The sequence below is a fragment of the Cyprinus carpio genome, chromosome B10, assembly GCF_018340385.1.
Source record: "Cyprinus carpio isolate SPL01 chromosome B10, ASM1834038v1, whole genome shotgun sequence".
Classification (NCBI taxonomy): domain Eukaryota; kingdom Metazoa; phylum Chordata; class Actinopteri; order Cypriniformes; family Cyprinidae; genus Cyprinus; species Cyprinus carpio.
Window position 1 is genome coordinate 18,131,819 of NC_056606.1, and position 25,552 is coordinate 18,157,370.

The 25,552-nt window shown below is 33.9% G+C and overlaps 3 protein-coding genes across 6 annotated transcripts in view; all 3 read left to right on the forward strand.

Moving 5' to 3' along the window:
• The window catches only part of mmp13a (matrix metallopeptidase 13a), a 102,890-nt gene that overhangs the window by 40,648 nt on the left and 36,690 nt on the right, over window positions 1–25,552 (forward strand). The gene's annotated exons all lie outside the window — the stretch shown is intronic.
• The window catches only part of LOC109060466 (collagenase 3-like), a 98,571-nt gene that overhangs the window by 13,447 nt on the left and 59,572 nt on the right, over window positions 1–25,552 (forward strand). The window lies entirely within an intron of this gene.
• Window positions 708–8,291, forward strand: LOC109105377 (transmembrane protease serine 2-like). 4 transcript variants are annotated; one of them, XM_042733003.1, is made up of 14 exons: window positions 708–2,062; window positions 2,171–2,255; window positions 3,389–3,665; window positions 3,996–4,091; window positions 4,174–4,290; window positions 4,370–4,499; window positions 4,880–4,990; window positions 5,165–5,208; window positions 5,833–5,995; window positions 6,069–6,238; window positions 7,183–7,278; window positions 7,437–7,579; window positions 7,704–7,856; window positions 7,961–8,291. In XM_042733003.1, the coding sequence occupies exons 2-14, from the start codon at window positions 2,238–2,240 to the stop codon at window positions 7,967–7,969; spliced, it is 1,527 nt and encodes a 508-aa protein (XP_042588937.1). In that variant the 5' UTR covers window positions 708–2,062; window positions 2,171–2,237; the 3' UTR covers window positions 7,970–8,291. The 4 variants fall into 4 exon arrangements, with proteins under 4 accessions (XP_042588937.1, XP_042588938.1, XP_042588936.1 ...); XM_042733004.1 differs by having other exon boundaries at window positions 2,194–2,255; XM_042733002.1 differs by having other exon boundaries at window positions 709–2,062; window positions 2,214–2,255.

The window sequence follows — 25,552 nt, forward strand, 5'->3', positions numbered from 1 at the left end:
TATTAACAGAATGGTGTGAGAGCACTTGTAACGTCATGGATGTCAAAGTATCGGTTTATTGACTTAGTTACTGAATAACAGCAGGGCTGAGACTGACCCCTGTACGAGAGCTGAGTTTGGAAAAGCACGCATTTTCATAGTGCGGATGATCTTTACAGCTTGTTTTTCATCTGGAAATAGTGTGTGTCAGGAAATTGAACAGGAAGTCTAGTTACAGCTTGTAACAGATTAAACTTTCATCAAATAAAGCCTTGTAAAGGTTTTATAGCTTTTAGTTGTTCAGATGATTCTTTGTAATGTACAAAATTATTTAAATGATAACTTAAAAGTTGACTTTGTTCATATTTATTTCCTCTCCATATTTGTTCATATATGTGACCCTGGACCACAAAACCAGTCTTAAGTCGCTGGGGTATATTTGTAGAAATAGCCAAAAAAACATTGTATGGGTCAAAATTATAGATTTTTTTATGCCAAAAATCATTAGGATATTAAGTAAAGATAATGTTCCATGAAGATATTTTGTAAATTTCCTACCGTAAATATATCAAAACTTAATTTTTGATTAGTAATATGCATTGTTAAGAATTAATTTGGACAACTTTAAAGGCAATCTTCTCAGTATTTAGATTTTTTTGCACTCTCAGATTCCAGAGTTTCAAATGTTTTATCTCGGCCAAATATTGTCCTATCCTAACAAACCATACATCAGTGGAAAGATTATTTATTCAGCTTTCAGATGATGTATAAATCTCAATTTCGAAAACTTACACTTAAGACTGGTTTTGTGGTCCACGGTCACATTGAAATATGTTCATATATGACTTTGAAGCTTTAGATGAAAAGAACAGCACTCTTGTGTAACGTCAGATTGTTTAGTTTTCTCTGATACACGGAAAGTTAAAAGGTCTGTAAAGGTTGCATCTGTTGACACACATGGGGGATAGTGTTTGATTTGCTATGTGCTGTGATTTAAAGGAATAGTACAACTAATAATTAATATTTCTGTCATTTTGCCAGAAAAGTTGAAAAGAGCCATTAAAAGTACAAAAACAGTAGTCCACATGATTTCTACATTACATTTCAAGTCTTCTGAAAGCATACAGTAGGTTTTTGAGAGGTAGAGACTAAAATATGTAATTAGTTACTCATTCTTGTCAGCTGCTGCTCTCAAATTTTAGTCATAGATATTTCAGTTATACTCAAGTAAAACGGAAACAAAATAATATTTCCTTAAATTTAAATAAAATATTGAGGGGACAAAAAACTACCAAAAATGACAAAACCAAAACAAAATAACTTGAAATAAAATTAAATCTGAAAGTATTAATAAAACCTATAATGGCATATCAGTGATACTATAATAAAAATGGTGCATCAACAATACCAAATATATTTGATTCTCACGTCTTGTAATATATTTTCCTTCTGCAGGTGAAAGGGAACATTTAGAGAACTTGCAGAAGGCAAATTACCTGCATGCTTAATTTATACAAATTAGATTTGAGCTATCAATGGAAGGTTTTCAGTGTATAACAACTAAACTTGGTTAAATTCTCACACAAAGCTATCATATGACTTCAGAAGATTTGAACCGTAGCATTCAAATCACAAAGTAAATGTACATTTGCATTTGCAAGCCTAGAAAACTTCTTTTTAAAAATCAAAAATAGATGTAATTTCTTATATTGCAGTTGTGCCCTGTTCAAAATGTTGTGAAATGAAATGTGCGAGAAGGTAGCTCCTTTGAGAGGAAGAATATTGTCCTTTCTTTTCTCCCTATTATTGACACAACTTGTTTGCTTGGTAATTTACAATGCAAAGTTGCGTCATCTGTGTTCGAGAAATTTAAGACCAGGTAGTCATTGAAAAGAAAAGCAATGAAATGCTCTGAGTAATAAACTCTTAGTTCTGGTCACCAGGTGATATTTTATAATTGCATTCACCTGACTGGTGAGCGTTTCAGCTGGTTTACCAAGCAAAGGTGTGGCGTTGGCTGCTCATTACACACACAGAGAGCGGACAGAGAGTCCGCAAACACTCAAACACAAGGAGAACCCAGGTGAGTTTTACTGTATATTATTATAATTTGTATGACATTATGTATCATTTCATACAGATCTGTTGCTGTTTCTAAGACTAATGTATGTTTTGCTGTATGTTCACTCAGCAGATCTAAGTTTAAGCTTGAAGTGATTTTTTTTTTTTTTTAGTTCAAACAAAGCCAAAGGCTAAAGATGCAGACGACAGATACGGTAATGACATAAAATAGTTGTTTTTTTCTTTTCTTAACTCTTATCTGAACATCCTCTTCTGCCACATTTGGATCTTTTAGTCCCTGTTGTCTTTTGATTGTCATTGATTTTATGGAACAATACAGACGCTGTCAGTCAACAGATATATTTGTAAAGCATTAACTATCCTGAGGACAAATGGAGCACTTAATGAATGATTCATCAGAAATGTCATTTGATCTTTTAAAATGGAAAGGCAGATTTGATTTCATGAAAAATACTGATGATAACATTAGACACAATGGTTAATGGCCTGGTTTCATTTTTGGCCTTGTGAGTTTCTGTTTTGCTTGTGGGTGCAATTTGCTATTTCATACATTATTTCCGTAAGGAACTATTTTCTGAATAAGCTACAGGGAACTTTACTATTTACTACCAGAAAAAATGTATGCATACAATTAAAATGAAACCAAAATAGACTTTCTTTATTCAGATGGGAAAACAACATATATATATATATATATATATATATATATATATATATATATATATATATATATATATATATATATATATATATATTAGTTATTCAGTTATTGTTATGATGGTAGCTATATATATATACACTGTATATCATTTTTATTCATTCATTTTGTGGAGGTAACAATACAATATTTAATTTCAAGTATTCTATACTGGACATTTAGACTTTAGTACATGAAATCTGAAATAAGATAAAGATAAATTATTATTTAATAAATAATATTTAAAAAAAAAAAATGTTTCCAGTGTTGTAAGATATAAGCATGTGCAGCTCATTTCCTAATTCATAATTCAGCTCATGAATTATTCAATTACTGTTAAGGCGTGTTAAGTTCCTCAGTTAATCATTTATTACATATAATAAAATATGTCATTAAAAGTATTAAATAGTGCGTATTATTGTTCAAATAAGGAACAATGTGTATTTAATAGGCAAGTATTTCCTGGAACAGTCTGCACATTGTTGCTGTTAGTCATATTGTAATTGTTAATAAGGACACAGTAGTCTAAAGTAACTTTTTGATTAATATTTTTCTAATTTGATATCATTTTCAGTCTTCTTTGTCACCTTATCGAACCTGAGAAACTGACAAAAACCTAATTTCTTTCAGACTTACGACAATGTTTCTCATGTGAACCATGGTTTCCAACATGAAGAGCAGCGGCCCTCTCCGTATGCGCCTTCTTCTGGAATAAACCCGATTTTACCTCAGTACCCTGGTCCCCAAAACCCACAATATGTTCTCCAGAATTCCCCTCAACCATACTTTTCAGAGAGATACTCGCCTGGACAGAGCCTGGATCAGTATACGCCTCAAACAGCACCTGTAAACACACACCACACGGTCACACCTGGACTCTACCTTGACGTTAATCCAGTTCACAAAGGTATTTAATGCTAAGTTCACCCAAAAAAGAAAATTTTGTCATCATTTACACGTCCTCAAATTGTTCCAAGCTGTTGTTGTTGTTGAACACAAAAGAAGATATTTTGAAGAATGTAGTTAGCCGAACAGTTTCTGGTACACACTGACTTCCATTTTTTTTCCCGTACTATTGAAGCCAATGGTGACCAACAACCCTCTAGTTACTCAAAATATCTTCTTTTGTGTTCAACAGACAAAAGAAATTCATACAAGTTTGGGTTAACTATCCCTTTAACCTCTTTTATCATTTTTATGTTCGAAATTTTGATTCTTATGAGCTTTGATTTTCCAGCAGCTTCAAGGAGAAAAAAATGGCCGTTTATCCTTTGCATAGTCATCACCCTACTGGTTGTTGCTGGGGTCATAGCTGCGGTGCTTTGGTTTTATGGTAAGAAACCCACACACTGGATATCCTACTATACATCTACCCAGTTATTTCTTGCTCTGATGTCCTCTGTCTACTCCAACAGGTGAGTTTGATTGTTTTCAAGGGCGTCGCTGTAAAACAGATAACAAATGTGTCAGCTTCTCGCAGTGGTGTGACGGCGAGCAGAACTGTCCATCAGGAGACGATGAAGCTCATTGCTGTAAGAATCCCTTACGCATATGGTCTGACATGATGAACTGATCCCATTCAAAGCTCTTTACTGTACTTTTTTTTTCTAGATCGTCTGTATGGATCTAATTCCCTTCTTCAGATGTACTCACGTGTGAACCAAAAATGGGAGAATGTGTGTTCAGATGGATGGAGTGACAACCTCGGGATGCAAGCATGTGAGGAGATGGGATACGAGAGGTAATATCATCTCAGAGGAAGTCTGCTTCTACTACTGTATAATGACCTTTACCAACGAATTCTGTTTTAAATAAATGCTGTTCTTTTGAAACTTTCTATTCACCAAAGATTCCTAAAATGTTGTAGTTGCCACAAAAAAATAAAATAAATAAATAAATAAATAAGCAGCACAACTGTTTTTAACATCATTAATAATAAAAAGTGTTCTAAGAGCACCAAATCAACATTTTAGAATGATTTCTGAAGGTTCATGTGACACTGAAGATGCTGAAAAAATTCAGCTTTGCCATCAAAACAAAATGTAATACATTTACGGAATGGGTTTTGAATGAGGTGATTTGTAATATGTGCTGTGTGTTTGTGTGTGGTTTATCTCTCAGGAACACTTATGTGGGTTATGAGAAGATTAACTCTAGAGCATCATCTGACTACATGCTGGTGAAGACAGATTCTCCCAGCTCTTTCAATCTGACAAGTTTTCTCAGTAGAAGGTGCGTCACAGACTGTTTATACAGAATTTTCCAGTTCTTCACATCTAAAATGCTTAGGTTTTGCATGTTGGTTATGTTATTGCAGTTAACATTAATTATTGTTAGTAATGTTCCACCCCACTTTTAATCAGCTTGTTTAAATGCTCTTTTTATATTTCTCTTATAATAATTCAGTTCAGACTGTCCATCTAACAAAGCTGTGGCACTCAAATGTATAGGTAAGATAATAATTGCATCTATTTATTTGATTTGATTTATTATTATTATTATTATTGTGTGTGTGTGTGTGTGTGTGTGTGTGTTCTTTTTTTTTGTTGTGAATTTGTTTTGAGGTTTTACCCTTGTTTTGTATGAACTAAAATGTTAAAAGTAGTTTATATAAAACTGAAAAGAACTCTAAATATAAGGTATAATAATATGCAGTAAGAAAAACTAAAAAATAATATGAGAAATACTTCAACGTAAATTTTAAATGCCTTGGCTACTAAATGAAAAAAGTACTAAAATAACTAAAACTGGAATAAAATAGAAAAGTTAAATAAAAAAAAAAAACGAAATAAAAATGTTAAAAGCACTTTACAGCATAAATATAACTAAAATAAAATGAAAACTGAAAATATACAAATAAAAGCATATACTATAAAAGTGAATAAATATAAAACAATAACACTGGTCCCAATGTACAAATTTGTCATCATCTTTTACTCACTCTGATGTGAATGATGACAATTTGGGAGAACCATCCTTTTAAATATTCTAAAGTATTAATATGAAGTGTCCCGTGGAGCCAGGAAAGCTACATTTTCACATACACTGATACTGATTATTGAATTCTGTTGTAGATTGTGGACGGAACAATGGGAGACGGATCGTGGGAGGAACCACTGTGACCTCAAAGGGGGTGTGGCCATGGCAGGTCAGCCTGCAAATTTCCGGAAACCATTTGTGTGGCGGGTCTGTCATTACACCTTACTGGATCATCACTGCAGCTCACTGTGTTCAAGAGTAAGTTCTCTCATTTAGTCCAGTCTCATCTGACAAGTTATGATGAACTCTAATAAATGACAAAATGGTGTAGGTTTTCAAATGCAAGGGATTGGACTGTGTATGCTGGATATCTGACTCGTGCTGAGATGGGGTTGGCCACTGGCAATTCTGTAAACCGAATTGTCATGCACAACTTTGACCCGAGGACCAACGAAAATGACATCGCCCTGATGAAGCTAAACCGTCCACTCACAATTACATGTAAGACTGAATTTCACATTTCCTCCCAGCCAATAAGAAAATTTCATGATAATTTGATAATACTGACACAATAAATGAAATCAAAGTGTTTTTGTTTCACACACTGTTATTTTAGTATTATTTACAGTATAGCTTTTGTGTTTATATTTTCGGTTTTCATTTTTATTGAAGTGTAAACTTTAGTAATTCTGTTATATGCTTTTGTCGTTTGAATTAGTTTTAAAAAATTTAATATTTCTTTTTTTTTTTTTTTTTTTTTTTTAATTTTTAGTTGGTTGGAAAGGCAAAATGTTTGTATTTTTATTTCATAATTATTTATGTATTTAATATTTATAAATTAATACTTTTTTATTTAAGGTTTTTTTTTAGGATTTTTTTTTATTAACAAAAATATTTTTTTTATTTTTTTTTTTACTGTGTAAAAAAAATTATTTTTTATTGTTTTTTATTTTTTTTGCAAGAAAATGCTATTTCAGTTTTTCTACTTCGTAATTTCACATTTAATTCAGTGGGTTTCTGACTAGCAATTTCTGTGTAAAATTTAATTAGAATTTTTTTTCCTGAGTAAAATATTTTTTATATAGAACATGTCTTCAATAAAAATTTTGTTTACCAAAAAAAAAAAGAAAATCGTAATTTACTCACCATCAGGTTGTTCAAAATATTCTTTCTTGTGTAGAACCTAAAGAGAGCTTTGCAGAATACTCAAGCTGTTTTTTCATATAACTCCTTGTATATCAGCCTGTTCATGACTTCAGAAGAAAAGGAATAAGTTGAATGGACCATTTTTGTGGTGCTTTTTTGGAGACAGATGCTGTGAACATCTGTTTCCATTGTGTGGAAAACAGCAGCTTGAACATTCTGCAAAATATCTCCTTTTTTGTTTTACAGAAGAACCATACATCTTTGGATGTTGACAGTTTCCATTTTATTTCTTGTTTCAGCGGACGTCATGCCAGTGTGTCTGCCCAATAAAGGGATGTACTTTGCTGCTCCGCGGGAATGTTACGTCACTGGATGGGGGGCACTGTTTAGTGGAGGTTTGAAACTTTTTGAAGAGCAAATCCCAACAGAACTGTACTAAAGCATTTACAGATCCAAATACATGTGCAATGATTAATATTAAACAGAAAATAACTCATGCCTCTAAATTTCTGAAATATTAAAAGCTTGATAAGCAAATTTTGTTTTCTTAAAGGACCTGCCTCACAAACCTTACAAGAAGCCAAAATCCAGCTAATCGACAGAACAACTTGCAACAGCCGAGCAGTGTATAATGGACGAATCACAGACACCATGATCTGTGCTGGCAAGCTGGAGGGCGGCGTGGACTCCTGTCAGGTCAGAAACACACTCTTGATGAACACTGTTAGAAGCTGCTTGATCATTCAAAAGAGTAAATTCGAGTACTGTAAATGTAATGTATGTGCCAAAGTCCAAATTAAATATGTGATCTTCCACACAGGGGGACAGTGGGGGTCCTCTGGTCATAAAGGAGAATTCTCTATGGTGGCTGGTTGGGGACACTAGCTGGGGTGATGGATGTGCTTTCAGAAACAAGCCTGGAGTCTACGGAAATGTGACCTACTTCCTTGACTGGATACATGAACAAATGCGGGTAAGATTTCAAATATAAACCCAAACTGTGCCACATAAAATGTATTATTATTACTACTACTACTACTATTACACATTTTTTTGTTTTTTGTGTTTTTTTTCCAGAGATATTAGCTTTTTTAATATAAAGCTTTTTGAGAAGAGCAACTGATCCAAATCGCTGACTCTCAGGAACTGTGACAAGGTCCAGGAGACCTTTTAGTACGAGATTTTTTTTTTTTTTTTTTAGTCTTGTTTTTAAATTTTTGTTTTCATATAAATGTTTTCACATAAATCTAAAAGAACCAGTTATTTATTTCCACCAGTGTCAATAATGAAGTGAATTGCACATTATGCTACAATATGCATTTTTTTTTTGTTGTATGTTTTGTATAAAGAACACAATTGTACAAATGATTTTATAAAAATCCCTACCTGACGATGAGGTTTTACATCACTGACATGTTTCTGTTTTCTGGTTTCTTTGTCACCACAACAGTTTACATTTGCATTATTGCAGTACTTGATAAAATATACAGGCCAAAAAAAACAAAGAAACAAACAACAACGCTCCCCTCAACACTACAGACAGACATGGTGCAATCAAATGTCTTTATTTTATTACTATATCTGAAACTGTTTTAACAACATCAATATTTTATGTTTAAATGTATTTGAATGTCTGACTGGACACCTTTTATTTTTTTCAATATTTTTAATCACCTTTTTGTCTTTACATTAAATGATTTTTTTTTTATATAAATACAAATTAAATGTTGTCTCTGAATTTAAATGAGGACAAAAAAGATTTATATATGATGATATAAAAGAATGCTTATATAATATTTAAAATAGTTCTACATGGAGTATTGTACATCAATTTTCCAATAGATTTTCATGTCAACCTCCCATATTCAAACTTAATAAAAATCTGTCACATAATTCATTTTACACATTTGATGACTTGAACTTCATTATAACAGGCATGAATAATTCATTTTACACATTTGATGACTTGAACTTCATTATATTTTAAAGATTTTATACATGTATTTTATATATTGTAATAGAATGTTTTATATGAACTTGGATATTATATATTATATATTATATATTCTTCAAAATATAAAGTTATTAAATGCAGCCAAATACATTTTTATATTTAACATATTTATACAAAGATTTTCGAAAATATTATATATGGACTGTTGAGGACTATACATATTATATTATTATTATTTATTTATTTATTTTTTACCTGTAACTGAATGATTCAACTTTACAAGTAACAGAACCTCCTATTGGATATATATATATCATCTTTTATGGCTTTATGGAGCATAAGGCTCAAAATCAGCAAACCAAACCAAACCACAGGAGTAAAACTCCTATGTTTTATTGAAAGGAGTAAAACTCCTATGACCCCTTTTCCTCAGCTTTTCTTCACGCCTAAAACAATGAATTCACACCAACCCACAGAGTCCTCACGGTTCCTGGCTCCCAGTTAATCACCATTATGAAGTGTTATAGCATATTCAGCAGCAGTATTTAAACCTCTCCTTTGCCATTTTAGCAGGACCTTTAATCACTGCTCATTTCTGAATTAGCTGACATCTAATCGGCAGATGCTCAGTGGAGGGATCAGGCGTCCTGCTACTCCGTTTTGTCCATTAGCAGATGCGTTACCTCGCTGAACTGCAGCTTCAGAGGGTTAACAGTTTGTTGCAATTAGCATGCGTGACATTTGAATAATCTCAAGTGTTCAACATCCAGTGGTTACGCCAATTACACGGCAGCCTGGGAACCCATTTCGGCTTCAGCTTTATTCTCGGTCTCTGTGGAGATTGAAAATGTTGGCGAGAGGAAACCATACGGGCTTGGGGGGGGTTTGGACACGTTGACAACAAACCTGCTTCCCGTGATGTAGCTTCCCCCTATAACCCCCAACTGGTGAAAATCTGCTGAGAAGTCATAAAACCCCCAAATGTCCATTCCTGATTTAGTGCTTTACTCCAGCTGGTGGTATAGCGTTTGTACTGAATGTAGAGTTTAACCGCTTCCCGTGAGTGTATCCTAGTTTAAGAAGACCGCTTAATAATCAAATGGGGACAATCTGCCTGAGAAGTCCGAATTTGTCCAAAATGTCGGATGATTTAGTCATGCTAAATTAGCCTGCTCCGGCCTGACTCGGTGGGTGCAGGAGGTCGCTGATTATAATGAAATGATTTAACGGATATCTTTTCCAGGAAATGGTTTTATTCAATGATATTTTAAAATAATGAAGAAAACAATTGGAAATTGATAGCGGAATAATTTTTTTTTATGTTTTATTTTTTTTTATTTATGAAGATCTAATAATTTGATTTCGAATTTTCTGTTTTAGAATTTTTAGTTTTTTTTTTTTCTGACTCTGATTTCGAATTTGTCAAATGGATTTTTAGAAATACCAACTTAAGATTATTTTGAAAAACCGGGATTCAGGATGTCCCTTGACTTCCAAGTCAGCCACGTGAGCGTAAGGCCCGTGTTAAGCCCAGAGAAATGTAGCTATCCTGATTTGTAGAGACACAAAGGTAGAATTGTTGAAAATATGTCAAAGTTTTTCTTTCGTTTGATCACCCAATCCTACCGACGGATGACGTTTCGTCATCATCATTACGGTTGAATCATGATGGAGATGAAATACTCTGACATGCTTTTCAATGTTACCTGGGGACCACTGTTATTTAATAAGAGTCTATGGGGGAAGCCCAGGCCTCCGTTTTCACATAACTATCTTAAATTGTGTCGAACGAAGCTTTTACAGTTTGGAATGGGGGTCAGTGTTTGACAAATTTCATTTTGCAAGTAAGTAATCATATACATTTTTTTTAGTTTATTTTTATTTGTATTTTACACGGCCATTATTAATGCTGGTTTTCATCATGTAATTAATATACCAAAATATGTAACTATATAAGATATTGTATTATTTATTTTTTTGTTTGTTTGGTTTTGTTTTGTTCAGTTTTCTGTCATTTTTTGTGAAATATTTATCGGCATGCATCTTAAAGGCCTAAAAAATTAGTAACTCACCTTGTGTCACAGCAAAAAATATATGGCATACAGTATTGCCTAAATATTCAGTATTTTCAAGCCCACAAATATAAGTTCCAGATGAGACTCTTGGAGGCCACTCTCCATGAGCTTCCATCACCCATGAGTGCTTATGTTCGTTCAGAGAAAAGACAGAGGGTTGGGAGGCAAGACTGGACTCAATTTTCATTTTTTTTTTTTTTTGTTTTTTGTGTGACCACTCCTTAACGCAGTCAGCCAGGTGTGAGCAGGGGCCCCGATTGTTCCTTCAAGGGGAACAGATGCTGAGGGCCTTACGTAGCTCTCACATGAGGGTTTAGTGTCGAGTAAGATCAAACAGAGTGTCATTTAGTCTGACTGCCGGATAAAATCAAATACACTTGCCTCTGCAGCCAATGAGGGGGGAGAGCTTGTCCTGGCAGTTATGGGTTTAGTCTTCTCTCTCTCTCGCTCTCTCTCGTCTCCGTCGCTCTCCTGCTCTCTCTCTCTCTCTCTCTGTTCTTGAGGTCGATGTCATACATCAGCGTTATCAGCGTTCATAGGTTCACTGTGCTGCTGTGTGCGATTCTACTGAACATCAGCCCTCTGTGCTGCATTTAAGATCAGTTAATAGCATCAACTATCAGCTCACCTCAGCAACACAGCAATATTAGGCTTATTAGAGGAATACTACCTGCTGACATCAAATTATTTCTGTATTTAGGAAATGTCAAAGGATATATTTCTATTGCTTTCTTATCTTTCCTTTTTTTTTTACTCTGCACCATCGTCTCTGCCTGAACGAGTGATGAATCTTATGTTTTGAAAACGTTTGTAGCTAAAATCAAACATTTTCTAGTTGTAGCCTAATAAGGATTTATTTATTTTTTGATGCAAAATTAAGGAGCTATTAATAGTAATCTGTAGATTTTTTTTACAATGTATTGTAGATGCTAAAACGAAAAAATAAAAGCGTAATGTGTGTGACGCGCTAGTGTGTTTATGCAGTTCTCCTGACAAACAGCAGGCGGCGTCACAGACTGTCAGGAGTAACCTAAACAAAGTTGTGGGGTTTCCCTTCAGTTCCTCTCACAGGTCTGCGTAAAAATAGAAAATCTGGAAGCGTCACAAGATTAAGTATGATAAAAGAAGCTAATTAAAGAATCATTAGTAAGTATAACAAAGTGTTTTTTGACGATGTTGCTACAGAATGGCTGAAAAAAACGTTTTAGGTCAGTCTAAGTTTAAATGCAAAACCTTCAAAAGAAATAGGTTAATAATAGGTCAATAAAACTCAAAGCGTTCATATAACATTTTTTTTTTGACACTTTTAATTTAATAAACCATCGAGAAAGATTTTCTGTAGCTTACACTTTGAATACATATAGGCTACACATTTGATTAATTTTTGACAGCAGTTTGATCTATATTTATATATATATATTTGATATATATATATATATATATATATATATATATATATATATATATATATATAATATAATATGATTTTTACAAAGAGTTTTAAATATATATCTATTGTTTTCAATCTTGTTTCCCAGAATTTCATATATGAACCATAAAGCATGTGATTATTATATAATATGATTTTTACAAAGAGTGTTTCATATAAGATGCATATATGACCCTAAAGCATGTGATATTAATCTTGTTTTCATATACCATACATTTTTGCCGTATTATATAATTTATATATATATATATGTGTGTGTGTGTGTGTGTGTGTGTGTGTGTGTGTGTGTGTGTGTGTGTGTGTGTGTGTGTGTGTGTATGTGATATTAATAAATATTATTTTACAAGGTTATTTTAAGAAGTTTCATGCGCGTTTTCTAGGATAATATATATGCTGTTTTTTTTCATATATCATTTTTGACAACAGTATTGATTAAATATTTATTTGTTATTTGCAAAGAGTGTTCATACATAAGTATACATGCCTTGGAACCTGGTATAAATAGCAGTGATTGCATTTGAGTTCTCCTGTATGAGTGTTCATACATAAGTATACATGCCTTGGAACCTGGTATAAATAGCAGTGATTGCATTTGAGTTCTCCTCGTTCAGCTGTTTTGTGTTGGTCAGTCTTTCTGTTGACAGTTTTGTATTTAGGTCACACAGGAGCCCTCGGGCAGCAGTAAAGCATGTCCTCTACAGGAGTGATTGACACCTTCTCTGATGGTGAATGAAGTCTCCAGCTTCTCTGGGCTTCCGCCACAGCAGTAAACCAGTGCTGCACACTGACGGTCGGTCCTCATCTCATTTCTTTAATTCGATGTTTTATGTGATACAGTGTAATTGAGGCAAATAAATTGAGACAGTTGTAGAATAACACAATTAGTGTTCCATTTTTTTTTTCTCCAGGATGCAATCATCTTTTATTTCCCATTAATGAAACCACCTCATTTTATGGCCTACTGAACCGAACAGCATGGATTGTGGATTAAATGGAGAGGTAAATAAATAACAAGAAAATCTTGTTACCAAAACTGCATTGCATATTTGAAATGAAATGGAATACATGAAATGGAAATGACTGTCACAGAAATGACCTTTAAATCTAGATTCGAGCTGACTTTGCTGGAATTCTCTATCACCATCAACATCAATTACACCATCTTTATCAACAAGCATCCCAAAGTAAACCCATAATGCCTGTTTTAAAGGTTTGGCATTCATCAGCATTGCCAGTTTTGAATACAATGCAGTATATTCAGCTGCAAACACCTGAAAGCTTTCTAGGACATTATAGAACAATAGATTTTCTGTTGCAAAGTGTAATTTCCTGCCTTTAGAGAGACCAGCTTGGATTTGAATTGCCTTTAATGTTGAGCTGAAGTCCATCTGTGTTGCTTTAAGATGAAAGGGAAGAGGAATCTGGTTTTGGATCAGAGGAAAAGCTGTGGCGGTGCATGTCAGTCTCACTCTCCCAGTGTTTCTGTGAGAAAGAAAAGTCGTACAAGAGCTCTTCAATCTCACAGTTGTGTGTCTTGGACAGCAATGAGGTTAAATGGAGAAAATGTGAGACTTTTGCTTAAGTCTTCTATTCCTCAGATGTTTCTCCTGAGAAATAGATCCTAGAATCTCACGTGTGTCTCCTCTAGAGTTCAAGAAAATGTCGACTCATATTAACGACTCCTACTGTGCTCTGATTTCCCAAAATACTAAAGTATCAGAAATTCTAATGCAATTATATAACATATAATAAAAATAACACTAAAGTCTCCCGGAAGAAATTAAAACTTTTAAACACAAATAAGTTGTGCTAATTTTTAATGTATATTTTATTTATGTAACTATGTAATATAACAATAATGCAATATTGTTTTTTTTTTAAATGTATATAATTCTAAAATATATCATAACAATACCATTATACTAATGTATGCAATCAGAAATTCCAATATGAATTCAAACTCTTTGAGTGCAAATTAGTGCTGGTGCTTTGCATCTTTTGTGTATTTTTTTTTTTTTTAATTACATTTTTTTTTTATATATATAATACATAACAATAATAATGCTAATTGTATCTCTTATTATTTAATTTTTATTTATATAATTATATAATAAGAATAAAAAATACTTTACTGGTCCAGTTGTTATTAAGTATGCATCCAAACTGAAAAATCACGAAGTGTAGAGCACATTATGATGTTCATGAGGATAATTGGAGCATTATTTCTTCTACTGAAGTTCACAGCAGACACCGTCTGCTCTCAGCAGCACATGTAGTATCTGCACGTACCAAGCGCAGCTCTGTACATTTATCTGTCTGTCATGTTGACAGGTCTTCAGCCGCAGCGATGTTAACGTCCCATGGCTGTTCTCCAGTGATGAGTCCAGATTGAGGATATGTTGGTACCTGCCCTTCTATTTTCATTGCCAGCCAACTCCCTCCAGCCCCCAGTACACCTCCACGCCATCTGTGCCAACCTGCCGTCTCTCCGTCAGACAGTTTGCAGGTTCCGCCGTGCGTGGCAGGCCTACAGCTGTGCAGACAGCCAGCCCAACATCTGTGTGTCCTGTGGGACAGACGGGGGGGAATGTCCCGTTGATCGACTCAGCTGCTGCTGGCCTTAAACACAGCCACTGGCCGGCAGTTCTGTGGACAGGGTGAGTTTTGCAATTTTAAAGTAAAATAAAAAGGCAGTATTTACTGAACAGAACTTTTCCTATAACCTTGCAAAATTATACATTATGAAAAAGTAATAGAAGAGATACAGAGAGAGAGAGAGACTTCCTTCAAAAACATGTACAAATATATACATAATATATAATATACATTAAAATATAAAATGCACACACACAAAATATATTTAATATATTTAAAAATTAAACTTATTCCCATGATGTAAAGCTGAATTTTCAGCAGCTGCTACTGCAGTCTTCTTCAGAGTCATAAGATCCTTCAGAAATCATTCTAATATGATGATTTGCTGCTCAAGAAACATTTTTTTAATTATTATTGTCAATGTTGAAAACATTGGATGCATTTATTTGCAATATAAATCTTTTTTAGCAGTATACTGTAAATGTCTTTACTGTCACTTTTGATCAATTAAATAAATCCTTGCTGATTAAAAATATATATATATATATAATCTATGTATACAGCAGAATATAATAATTTTTTGGAAATTTGGTTTTATTACTTGTGCGGTCTTACAAAGAAAATCTTGAAAATTAAGAAATAAAAATAAAAACTAATATAGTAATAATATAAATAATTTAATATTTTATTTATATATATATATATATATAGTTTTTATATATATTATATATATATATATATATATATATATATATATATATATTAGTGTATATATAATACAATACAGTATACAATATTATATAATTGTTTATTGTTTATTATATTTGTGTTCAAATTACAAGAATACTATTCAGTTATATACATTAAAAAATTATAATCAGTCAATAATGATCTGCACGCAATCATTCTGCTACTGGTGGGACGCAACTGCAAGTGAGATAGAGAATGAAACAAAATCGAGAAATAAATAAAATAACTTTTTTATGACCACACATATAAGATCAGCCATGTGCTTTCGTTATTAAGCAACAATGTAAGCCTGTGTGAGGGTTTTGTCCGAAGTTGACTCAGATGTGTTGTACGGCTGTGAGAGTAACAATCAGGCTTTGATTACTGTGCAGAGTCAAGCCCGACAGCAGCTGCCTGTGAGCTCTGTCTCGTGCTCAAAAATTCAGCATAAACTCACAAATTATTAAAGAATATCCAACATCACAGCAGATTTCAGTTATTTTTGGTTATCTTTTCTGAACTAATGTAAATGTAATTTCCGAAACAAGTCCAACATATGTTTTGTTTTTAGTAGTATTCTCTGACAGAAAAGATTGTGGTGGAAATTTTAAATACTGTAGACAATTACTTTGATTCGTAAAGGCTAATTTTAAAGTTAGCATTTAATATATCAATACAGACATTTAACAGTTTTCCTACAATATCCATAATTTGGATAAGTGATAAAATATGATCAGAAAAAAGTACCATGCTCTTTCCTTTTTCTGCTCCTCCCCTTTTTTTGTTTCTCTTTTCCACATTTGTCTACTAGGTAAAAAAAAAAAAAAAGCATCTCATCAATACAAAAGGTTACATTTCTAGCAAATGTGTGTAAATAATTTCTCAAATCTGTTAATTTGCACTCTCTGTTAAGATTATTATGGTAGTAAAGATGACATATGTGATGTATATGAAATATGAAATGATTTTACATGTTACATGTTCGGTTTTGATCATATTCTGAAAGCTGTACTTTTAAATATAGTATATTGATTATTACTAGCACATAGTTTTATTTTTATTTTATTATTATAATTTTTATTTTACATTTATATTTCAGTGTTTTTTTGTTTTGTTTTTGTTGCTGGAATAGTAGTGGAAATGTTGAGTCTGAGTCACAAAATGAAATTGTAGTTGCAATGACATATCAAAGGTACTATTATGATGCTATTTAATGCCACTTTCATTCAGTGGCTCCTTTCATTCTCTCTCCCTCTCTCTCTGTCTCCCCTCTAGTGCCCTGTTTTATTGCGTTGTGCCTGTAGAGTCCTGCTGGGTGTGGATCAGTGTGGAGAGCCAATAGCAGGCCGGCAGGCGGGTGGTGGTCAGTGGTCAATGAGGCAGGGTGGGGTTACTGTGTCATAATCACAATAAAGGAAAGGCTCAGCACTTCTTTATTTGCACACAGAAAACACACCTAAAATCATCATACAAATTTCAGTAATTATAAACAGGCAAAACCACTGACGTTTCTCAAATTTTCCTCTGAACAGAGATCAGAAGAGATCAGTGTGTTTTTTTTTTCAGCACCGCACTGGACGTGCTGCTTGAGAGGATGACATCTGAATGAAGACTCTGGTGCACTGAGCCTTTAGACTCTGAGCATTCAATATATATGATCAATACATGGATTCCCACCAGCAGGTCATTAAGACTGTTCAGCCCAATCAAGCGCTTATTCTCCTGTGTGGGAGAGATGCGCCGTTTCATTTAGCTCCCAGTGATTCATGGGAGTTACCTTATTAGGCAGGATCTCTCCTGTAAAAGGAGCTCATTCACATGAGCACTCAGCTGCTGGTATTAATGAAATCAAACAGATGTCAAATCTTAAGCGTTTGTGACAAGAAAGTGGAAGAGAAATTGTTTTGCATTTTACATATTCTTTGTTTGATGTGCCTGTAAGCTGGTGATAAGATAATATCGGTTATTACCAGCACATAACATTCAAAAGTACAGACTTGCAGCCATTATTTATGGTCATCTGTGAACATTTTTTTTTCTTTTCTTTATTCAGAAGACATGTAATCTCATTAAAATTCAGTGTCTAAGAAGCTAATTTTTCCTTAAAAGTGTAACTGAGAAATTATTATTATTTTTGTTTTACTTTATTCAAATGTTTTTAATTACAATTATTTAGTATGTTTAATTTTTTATTTCAATGCATTTTTTTATAAAAATTATTTTACTGTATAGAGAACTCTAAATTAAGAAAAAATATTTAATTTTATAATGTTATTACAAAAAAGTTTATTACATTAAATTAAATAGAATATAAAACTGTATATTATTGCATATATATATAATATATATATATATATATATATATATAATTATACTGTATATACAGGAAATTTGAAAAACTAGAAGAAAACATTTAAATACATTTAGTTAAAATTAAATAATAATAATTTTATTTAAAAAAAAATAAAAATAAAAATGTAAAGTAAAATGTTAGAATATTACTGCATGATTTTTGCAATTTCTGGCAGCCAGGAAATATTAAAACAATCAGAAGTCAGTACTGACTAAAATGTATTGCATTTAATTTACAATCTATGTTTTTAGGAGGAAATATATGTCACAATTAGAATGAATACCATTTAGAAAATTACATTAAAATGTATCTTTATGTATATTATCTGCAAAATCTAACAAAATTTGTTCATTTCTTAGATTTTAAAAATAATTTTATACTATGGATACAGACAAACAATTTTATTTCTTAGTTTTCTAGCGAAAAGAATTTTTACTTGGGTGGCTGGATGGGATTTTGACTCCTTTTGTTCTTTTTCTCTCTATTGGCACAGATAACACCCATTGCCTTGCAGAGGAACATCCGGACATCCGGTAAGATTCTGTCATTTATTGTAAGCCACATTCCAGATGAAATGAAGCAGCATGTGAGTAGAGTCCAGGGAGAGCTGCAGGCATGTGTGCTTTTGTAAGGGATTCTCCAGCCCAACAGCTGAACCAGCTGCAAGAGCGGCAGCTCCGGTGCTGATGCTCCGCCACAGAAATGCTTGTTAGGGCAGAATATAGCCAGAGCTCCAGGGACTATCCAGACACAGTGACTATTCATAACTCTAATGGGTAAAAAAAAAAAAAAAAAAAAAAAAGCGAGATATCTGCTGAAAATACAAATTTATGGGAAACACTTATTGTATCAAAAATAAAAAAATGCTTGTCCAAAAGCCTCACCCTACCTTTGCATAGAACTAATATCATGTCAAGAGTGTTAGTAATGTTGCTTTTCTCCAGAACAGGCACAGAATATAAGGTACTAAAGCATGAATGCGTAAAACATTTTACAAATCTAAAACATCATCACAAATCTCTGAGAATCCTGAGATATTTCCTGGACAATTTTTTTTCTTTATTCTTTTTTATTTTTTATTTAATGAATTAAAAAAAGTGTATATAATATTTTATTACATTTAGTTTTTTACATTTAATATAGAACTGTATAATATTATTGATAATATACTGTAATAATAATAATATAATTTTATAATAATATTATTCTGTGATTTTTACCACATTGGAAAAAAGTGTAATTGAGAATCCTGCAATGTTTCCTGCTCTCTTTTTCTTCTCTCTCTCTCTCTCTCTCTCTCTCTCTCTCTCTCTCTCTCTCTCTCTCTCTCCTCTCTCTCTCTCTCTCTCTCTCTCTATATATATATATATATATATATATATATAATAAATTAATTGTTTAGTTTAATTTAATTTTTGTGAATTGGATGTTAATTTTAATTTAATGTTAAATAATGTTTTTATTAAATGTTATTTATATAGAATTATAGAATGTTATTATCAATAAACAGTAAAATACTATAGAAAAATACCACGTGATTTATGCAATTTCTGACAGCCAGAAAATATTTAAACATTTAATATCCATACAGACTAAAATGTATTGCATTGATTGATAATGTGTACAGCAATACACAATGAAAGTGCTATAATAAATGCCTCATTCATTCATTTCAACCTTAAGGAAAATAGGAACTAAAGAGCACGTTATAATGCATAAAGCAGTTAACAAAACTAAAATAAATGCAGACATCATCCCAAATCCTGAAATTTATATTTATAGAATTATACTTTATTCTATCAATATATAATTTAATATTTAATTATTTGTTATTAAATTTAATTTATATAGAATTGTAGAATGTTATTCATAATAATAAAAAGTAAAATATTATTTAATTTTACTGCATAATTTCTGCAGTTTCTCACAACTAGGAAATACTAAAACATTTATAGGTCCAGATTGCCTAAAATGTATTGCTTATAATGACCATTTAAAAATAGAACAAAGTTTGCACACCTAGGCTCCAAAAATACAAAACTTGAATAACAGACTATCACATACGTGACGTTTCGAGCACATGGGCTCTTCATCAGACTGAATTTTTTCAATATTTTTTGTTGAGCACCCTGTTTGAGAGTTTTTCTAGTGATGTGCATGCTTTTGTTTTGAGTTAGTTTTTTTAATGATAATTTACAGTCAATATGAAAACAGGAACTAAGGTATAAAGCTTTTTACGAAACAACCGCGTGCAAACATCATCCCGAATCCCTCCTGACTACTGCCTGTCCTTCTCATAATTAGCTGTTCTGTTTAATCCGTTCCCTGAGGTTCTCTCCCGTCCTCTAGGCTGGAGTCACTCCGAGAGAGCGAACCGCAGGAGACGTGTCCATGGGCAACGACCTATCCGTGGACACAACATCCTGGGCGTGCCTGGTGCACATGACTCGCCCCCTGAGAAAGAACAGCGAGAGCTGCCCTGATATCTGCTATGTGATAGCAGCTAACGCAACTCCCCTCCGCTAAACCTGCAGAACCATCCGTGGCTGTCCCGCGAGGGCTGTGCGAACCCAGCGCCAACATTGTTATTGGCTCCAAAAGCAAACGAAACTGTGGCTTTTTCTGTTTCGCGTCTCGTGACAGCAGTCTGTCTGGTGTGAGCAGATGCTCTGTGAATCAATGGCTGCTTTAGACAAGCTTACGGTGCATGTGGAAGCTCAGTTATGCTGCAGCGTAGCGGCTCATGCATGGAGAGAATCAGAATGAATGTTATAGACTAGTCATCAATGTGATAAACATTTCTTGAATTGATAAAAAAGACACAAAAATGGCAGAACTGTATAGAAAGGGTATCCTGGAGACAAAATTGTCTGTGATTCAGTAAATGGTGCAGAGGTTGTGCTGTTGGGTGGAGGGATTGGATGATCCGAGAGGAATGTAATGAGTTGTGCAGCTCACGTGAAAACAGACGTGGAAAAACACACTACTGGAGACAGTGAACGGAAACAATACGGGTCCCTTAAAAATCACAGGGCTATTTGAGAAGAGATTGATTCCTAAAATGCGAACCGTCCCAGATTCTTGGTTTTATTTGCCAGCGGAATTTGTATTTCATGCCGCCTGTTGAATTAATCGTAACAGCACACATTCTAGTAAGTTGCGTGTGTGGTGGGGATTTGTGTAAATGTATGAGGATAAGCAAGCGTGTTGCGGTGGCTGAGTCTAATGATGTGCTGTGGTTTTGGCAGTGACGAGTGACAGCTCCTGTATTCTGCGGCATGCACAGATCTGTGCTGAATCTGAAAACCACTGGCAGAGCCTGTACAGACAAGAAAAGAGCAATTTGTCTACAAATCACACTGGAGATGGAAGATCAGCAGATAAAGGAAAATAGAAATGCTGTTGTAATATGATTATAATTTACTATAAAGAGGAAATATAGCAAGTGATAAGGAAGATGAGAAACTAACCTCGGCCAATGGTTAATTACGGTTTTATTGGACATTAAAATTATTTACCGTGATTTTCCAATCAGAATAAAACATTTCAGACAGGATTTTGGCCCATTCCTTCTACACACAAACATTCTAAAAAAACATCTTGAAGTTTCTGTGGGACCTATTCCTATGAACTCTGATGTTCTTTCCATAGGATTTTCTATTGGTTTTAAGTCAGGAGGTTGGCTGGGCCTTTCTAGCAGCTGTACTTTCTTTCTCTGAAACCAAATGAGAGTTTCTTTGGCTGTGTGTAGGATCATTTTGTATCGCTGGAATGTTCCACTGCTCCCCTTCATCTTCATCATCCTGGTAGATGGCAGCGATTTTTATCAAGAATGTCTCTTTATCATTACATTTCTAGTCTATCCTTCTTTTTAAATTATATATGTACTTTCTTTGCCATTGCTACGACATGATGTTTTGGGGGTGATGTGCAGTGCCATTTGACCTCCAAACATGGTGTGTGTATTAAGTGGCATCCAAAGAGTCTCAATTTTTGTATCATTGACCAGGATCTATATTCTCTCAATATTTCACAGGTCTTGTCTAAACATGGTGCAGCAAACTCTTCAAACTAGCTTCAACGCGGCTTTTCTCTTCAGCAATAGAGCCTTGCGTGTGTGAGCTGTATCAGGCACACGGCCGGGGGTTGAGTGCATTACTTATTGTTTTCTTTGAAACAAACTGTACCTTGCTAATTCCAGTGTCTTCTTCTGAAGATCTCCACAAGTGATCCTTGGCTCTTAGAAAACTCTTCTTGATAATCTTTTTCACTGCTCTTGTCAGAAATCTTGGCTGTAGGAGCACTCGGTTTATGCTGAAATGACGTTCTTTCCACTTCTCAGTCCACTGCCACTCCAGTGCTTACTGGAATATTCAGAAAGTGATGGAAATGCTTCTGTTAACCAAATGCCATCAGTTATGTTTTGCAACAATAATGTTGTGAAGGTCATGAGAAAGCCTTGCCTTTACCCATCATGAAATGTTTCGTGTGTGAAACGTTAGTCATGAGACACCTTTTTATAGGCCATCAGCTGAGACTAAACCAGTTAATATTACTAATTCCTACTGACGAGGGGCAGGATTGCTTTCTAATTACTGATAGATTTCAGGCTGGTGTCTTGGCTTTCCCGATGCCTTTTTGCACCTCCCCTTCTTCATGTGTTTCAATACTTTTTAGTTGTCATTCCTACTTCTTATTACACACAGTGTGTGTGTGTGTATAAATACATAATACGTAAAAACAAGATTATTATTATTAATAGTTATATTACTAATCATTTAGTTAATAAAACATTAAAAATATCACATTCGTTTATTTTTTTATATAATATTAACATTAATATTATTACTACTATACTTTTATATACACATAAGTATCATTATTAATTGCTCTTAAGAATAATAAAATTTTAATGTTTTTATATTTTTTATTTCTAATTGCAGATGGTAAAAAAAAATCAACTTTCATTCTGTTGTTAAACTTACTGGGAAACTTTGTTTCTTTTGTAAAATCAAAACTAAAAAATGTTGCACAAACAAGCACAAAATAGTTGACATTACTAAAGAAAAAATAATATCAATTTTACAAACAGAACATTTAAAACGATTGCAAACATTCTCATCTCCAACCCTAGAGAATCCTGAAATGTTTTCCTGGACTAAAAATTATATTGTGCATTATTTTTAACCTAGAAAGACGTATAAAATTTCTGTATTTTGTTTATTTCCTTTATTTTTAATGGAAATAAAGTTCATGCAAGCATATTACTCTGGTTATTAGCTAGACACAACATAGGCCACTCAAATTCTAAATTAAAAAGTTCATGTTTTTTTTCATGATAACACGCAATGAGTCGGCTCCAATCGCCTCACTGCAGGTGCAGGAGGCAAATGCTTGATTTGTCAAGGGTCAATTAATGAAGCCAGCTTTTACGGACGAAAAAAAAAAAAAAAAAACTCACCCCGCCTCAGGGTCCTGGAATCCCAACACACAAACCACATTAAAATGACATCAATTCAGGTCCACCAATTAAGATCCCTTAGAGGAAGTTGTCATGCACAGCTGTGGATGTTACTGTACAATTTCATTCCATGCTGTGTATTGTGCAATTTAAACATGCATGGGGCGCAATTCTAACGATCGATGACAAAAAAAGATGATAAAAATATTTAAAAAATCTTATTTTTAAAAACCATGCTTGTTTCCATATTCTAGTTAAGGTCATGTTGGTCTCTCTATCTCTTTTAAAAAAAAGCCTCTACCATTTCAAGGGTGGAACATGTTCAGTGGTGTTGTAACTATCAAGTATAAAAAAAAAAAACAAAAAACTAAACCCCTTTTTTTCTTTTTTTTTTTGCACTGTGAAAACATGAAGTTATAAACTGTAATACATTATTCTCCACACATGTTTTACACTTTAAAAAAAGGGCGTACAATGTTCTTCAAGAGATGCCATAGAAAAAAAAAAATGGTTCCACAAAGAGTTGCTTTTGCTGCGCTTGGACTCTCTCTTTAAGAGCAGCACCCCTGCACCTTTAAGGCTGCAGAGGAGAGAGAGAGTGAGAGAGAGAGAGAATGAGAGGGGGTGTTGTGTTGTGTGATGCTCTGGTGCTGATGCTGAGCTCTGGAGTGATCAGTGCAGCAGGGGAAGATGCGCGAGAGCTTGCTGGACTGTGGAGCGGTGCGTAGGTGGTGAAGAGGGATGTTGCTCTGAGTACGCAAACGGCCTCATCTCGATCCCATTTACGCGCTGGAGTTCAGAGCTTTGTCTTTTCTCCTTCTTTTTCGTTCTTTTCATTTTCTTTTCAGTAAACGTTCGATCATTAATACTTACGTGGATTTACTTCTCCGCGGTTTTATCTCGTACGGCGGCTACACCTGTGCGCAAGTGCACTCAGTAAGCGGCGCGTATGACTCAGCATCGCACCTGACTGCCGCTCGCTCACCGTGTCGCGCTGCAGCTGGATCTCAGCTCGGAGACAATCAGCCCCGGAACGCACGCTTCTATGCATCCCTTCCGCTGGAACTACTAAGTACAGATATCCATATTCCTGCGCAACGGCTGTTTCTGGGGGAAAAGTGTGTGGTGGTGTGAGGTGGGTATAGAAAATCTTAGTTTGGGGATTGAAAGGAGCGGGGCATGTGGATATTGGCCATCATCTTTTTCCAGTGCATTTTGAATGGTGAGTAGCGTTTTATTTTATTATTATTATTGATATGCAGGCAGTAACTTCATGGAAATTAATTAACAGTGCAATGGATTTACGCATGCTTGAAAAATAGTGCATTGTGGTCCATTTGAATTTGTCTCACACCACCTTTAGTGTATAAGGTTTACAAATAAAATTTTAGTGCATGTATCATGCATTCAATGCATGCAATTTTCCCCCAACAGTTCATTATAAATATGGCATGTTAATTTCAGCAAGTAATTCAGAAGGAACCAGACTCCTTAATAAGCATTCAAATCGTCTGTTTTATGATTAGTCACTTTATTACATTTCCCAGCTCATAATACTAAACAAACATGCATGCATCATTATGCAAACAGTGCATCAGGAATGTCAAAAATATGAATCTGGACTAAATGTGATATGATGTGACAAATGTTGTTGCTTTTATTTCTTTTATTATGACCATGGACAAATTTCTATATTAAGCGTTAGAATAACAAATTGATCTGCTGATATACTAAAAAAAAAAAAAAAATTAAAGTAATAAAGCAGCTTTAAGAATTAGAAAAGGGCACCAAAAAACCTCGAAAATTAGCTTAAAAATGCACAAAGAAAAAGAAAGAAATTTAAATTTGTTGTATTGTGGCATAGTGACACAGCCGCCATGTTTCACGAAGAAGCACTGAAGCATTAAATAAAAAATAAAAAAAACTCGCAGTCACTCAATTGGCACTTTACTGAATGCTTTCACTGTGACCTTTTCACAAAACATTTATTCAAACATTTTTTCCCCCGTGTGGGTGTCCGAATCATATTGACCTCCAAAAAAAAAAAAAAAA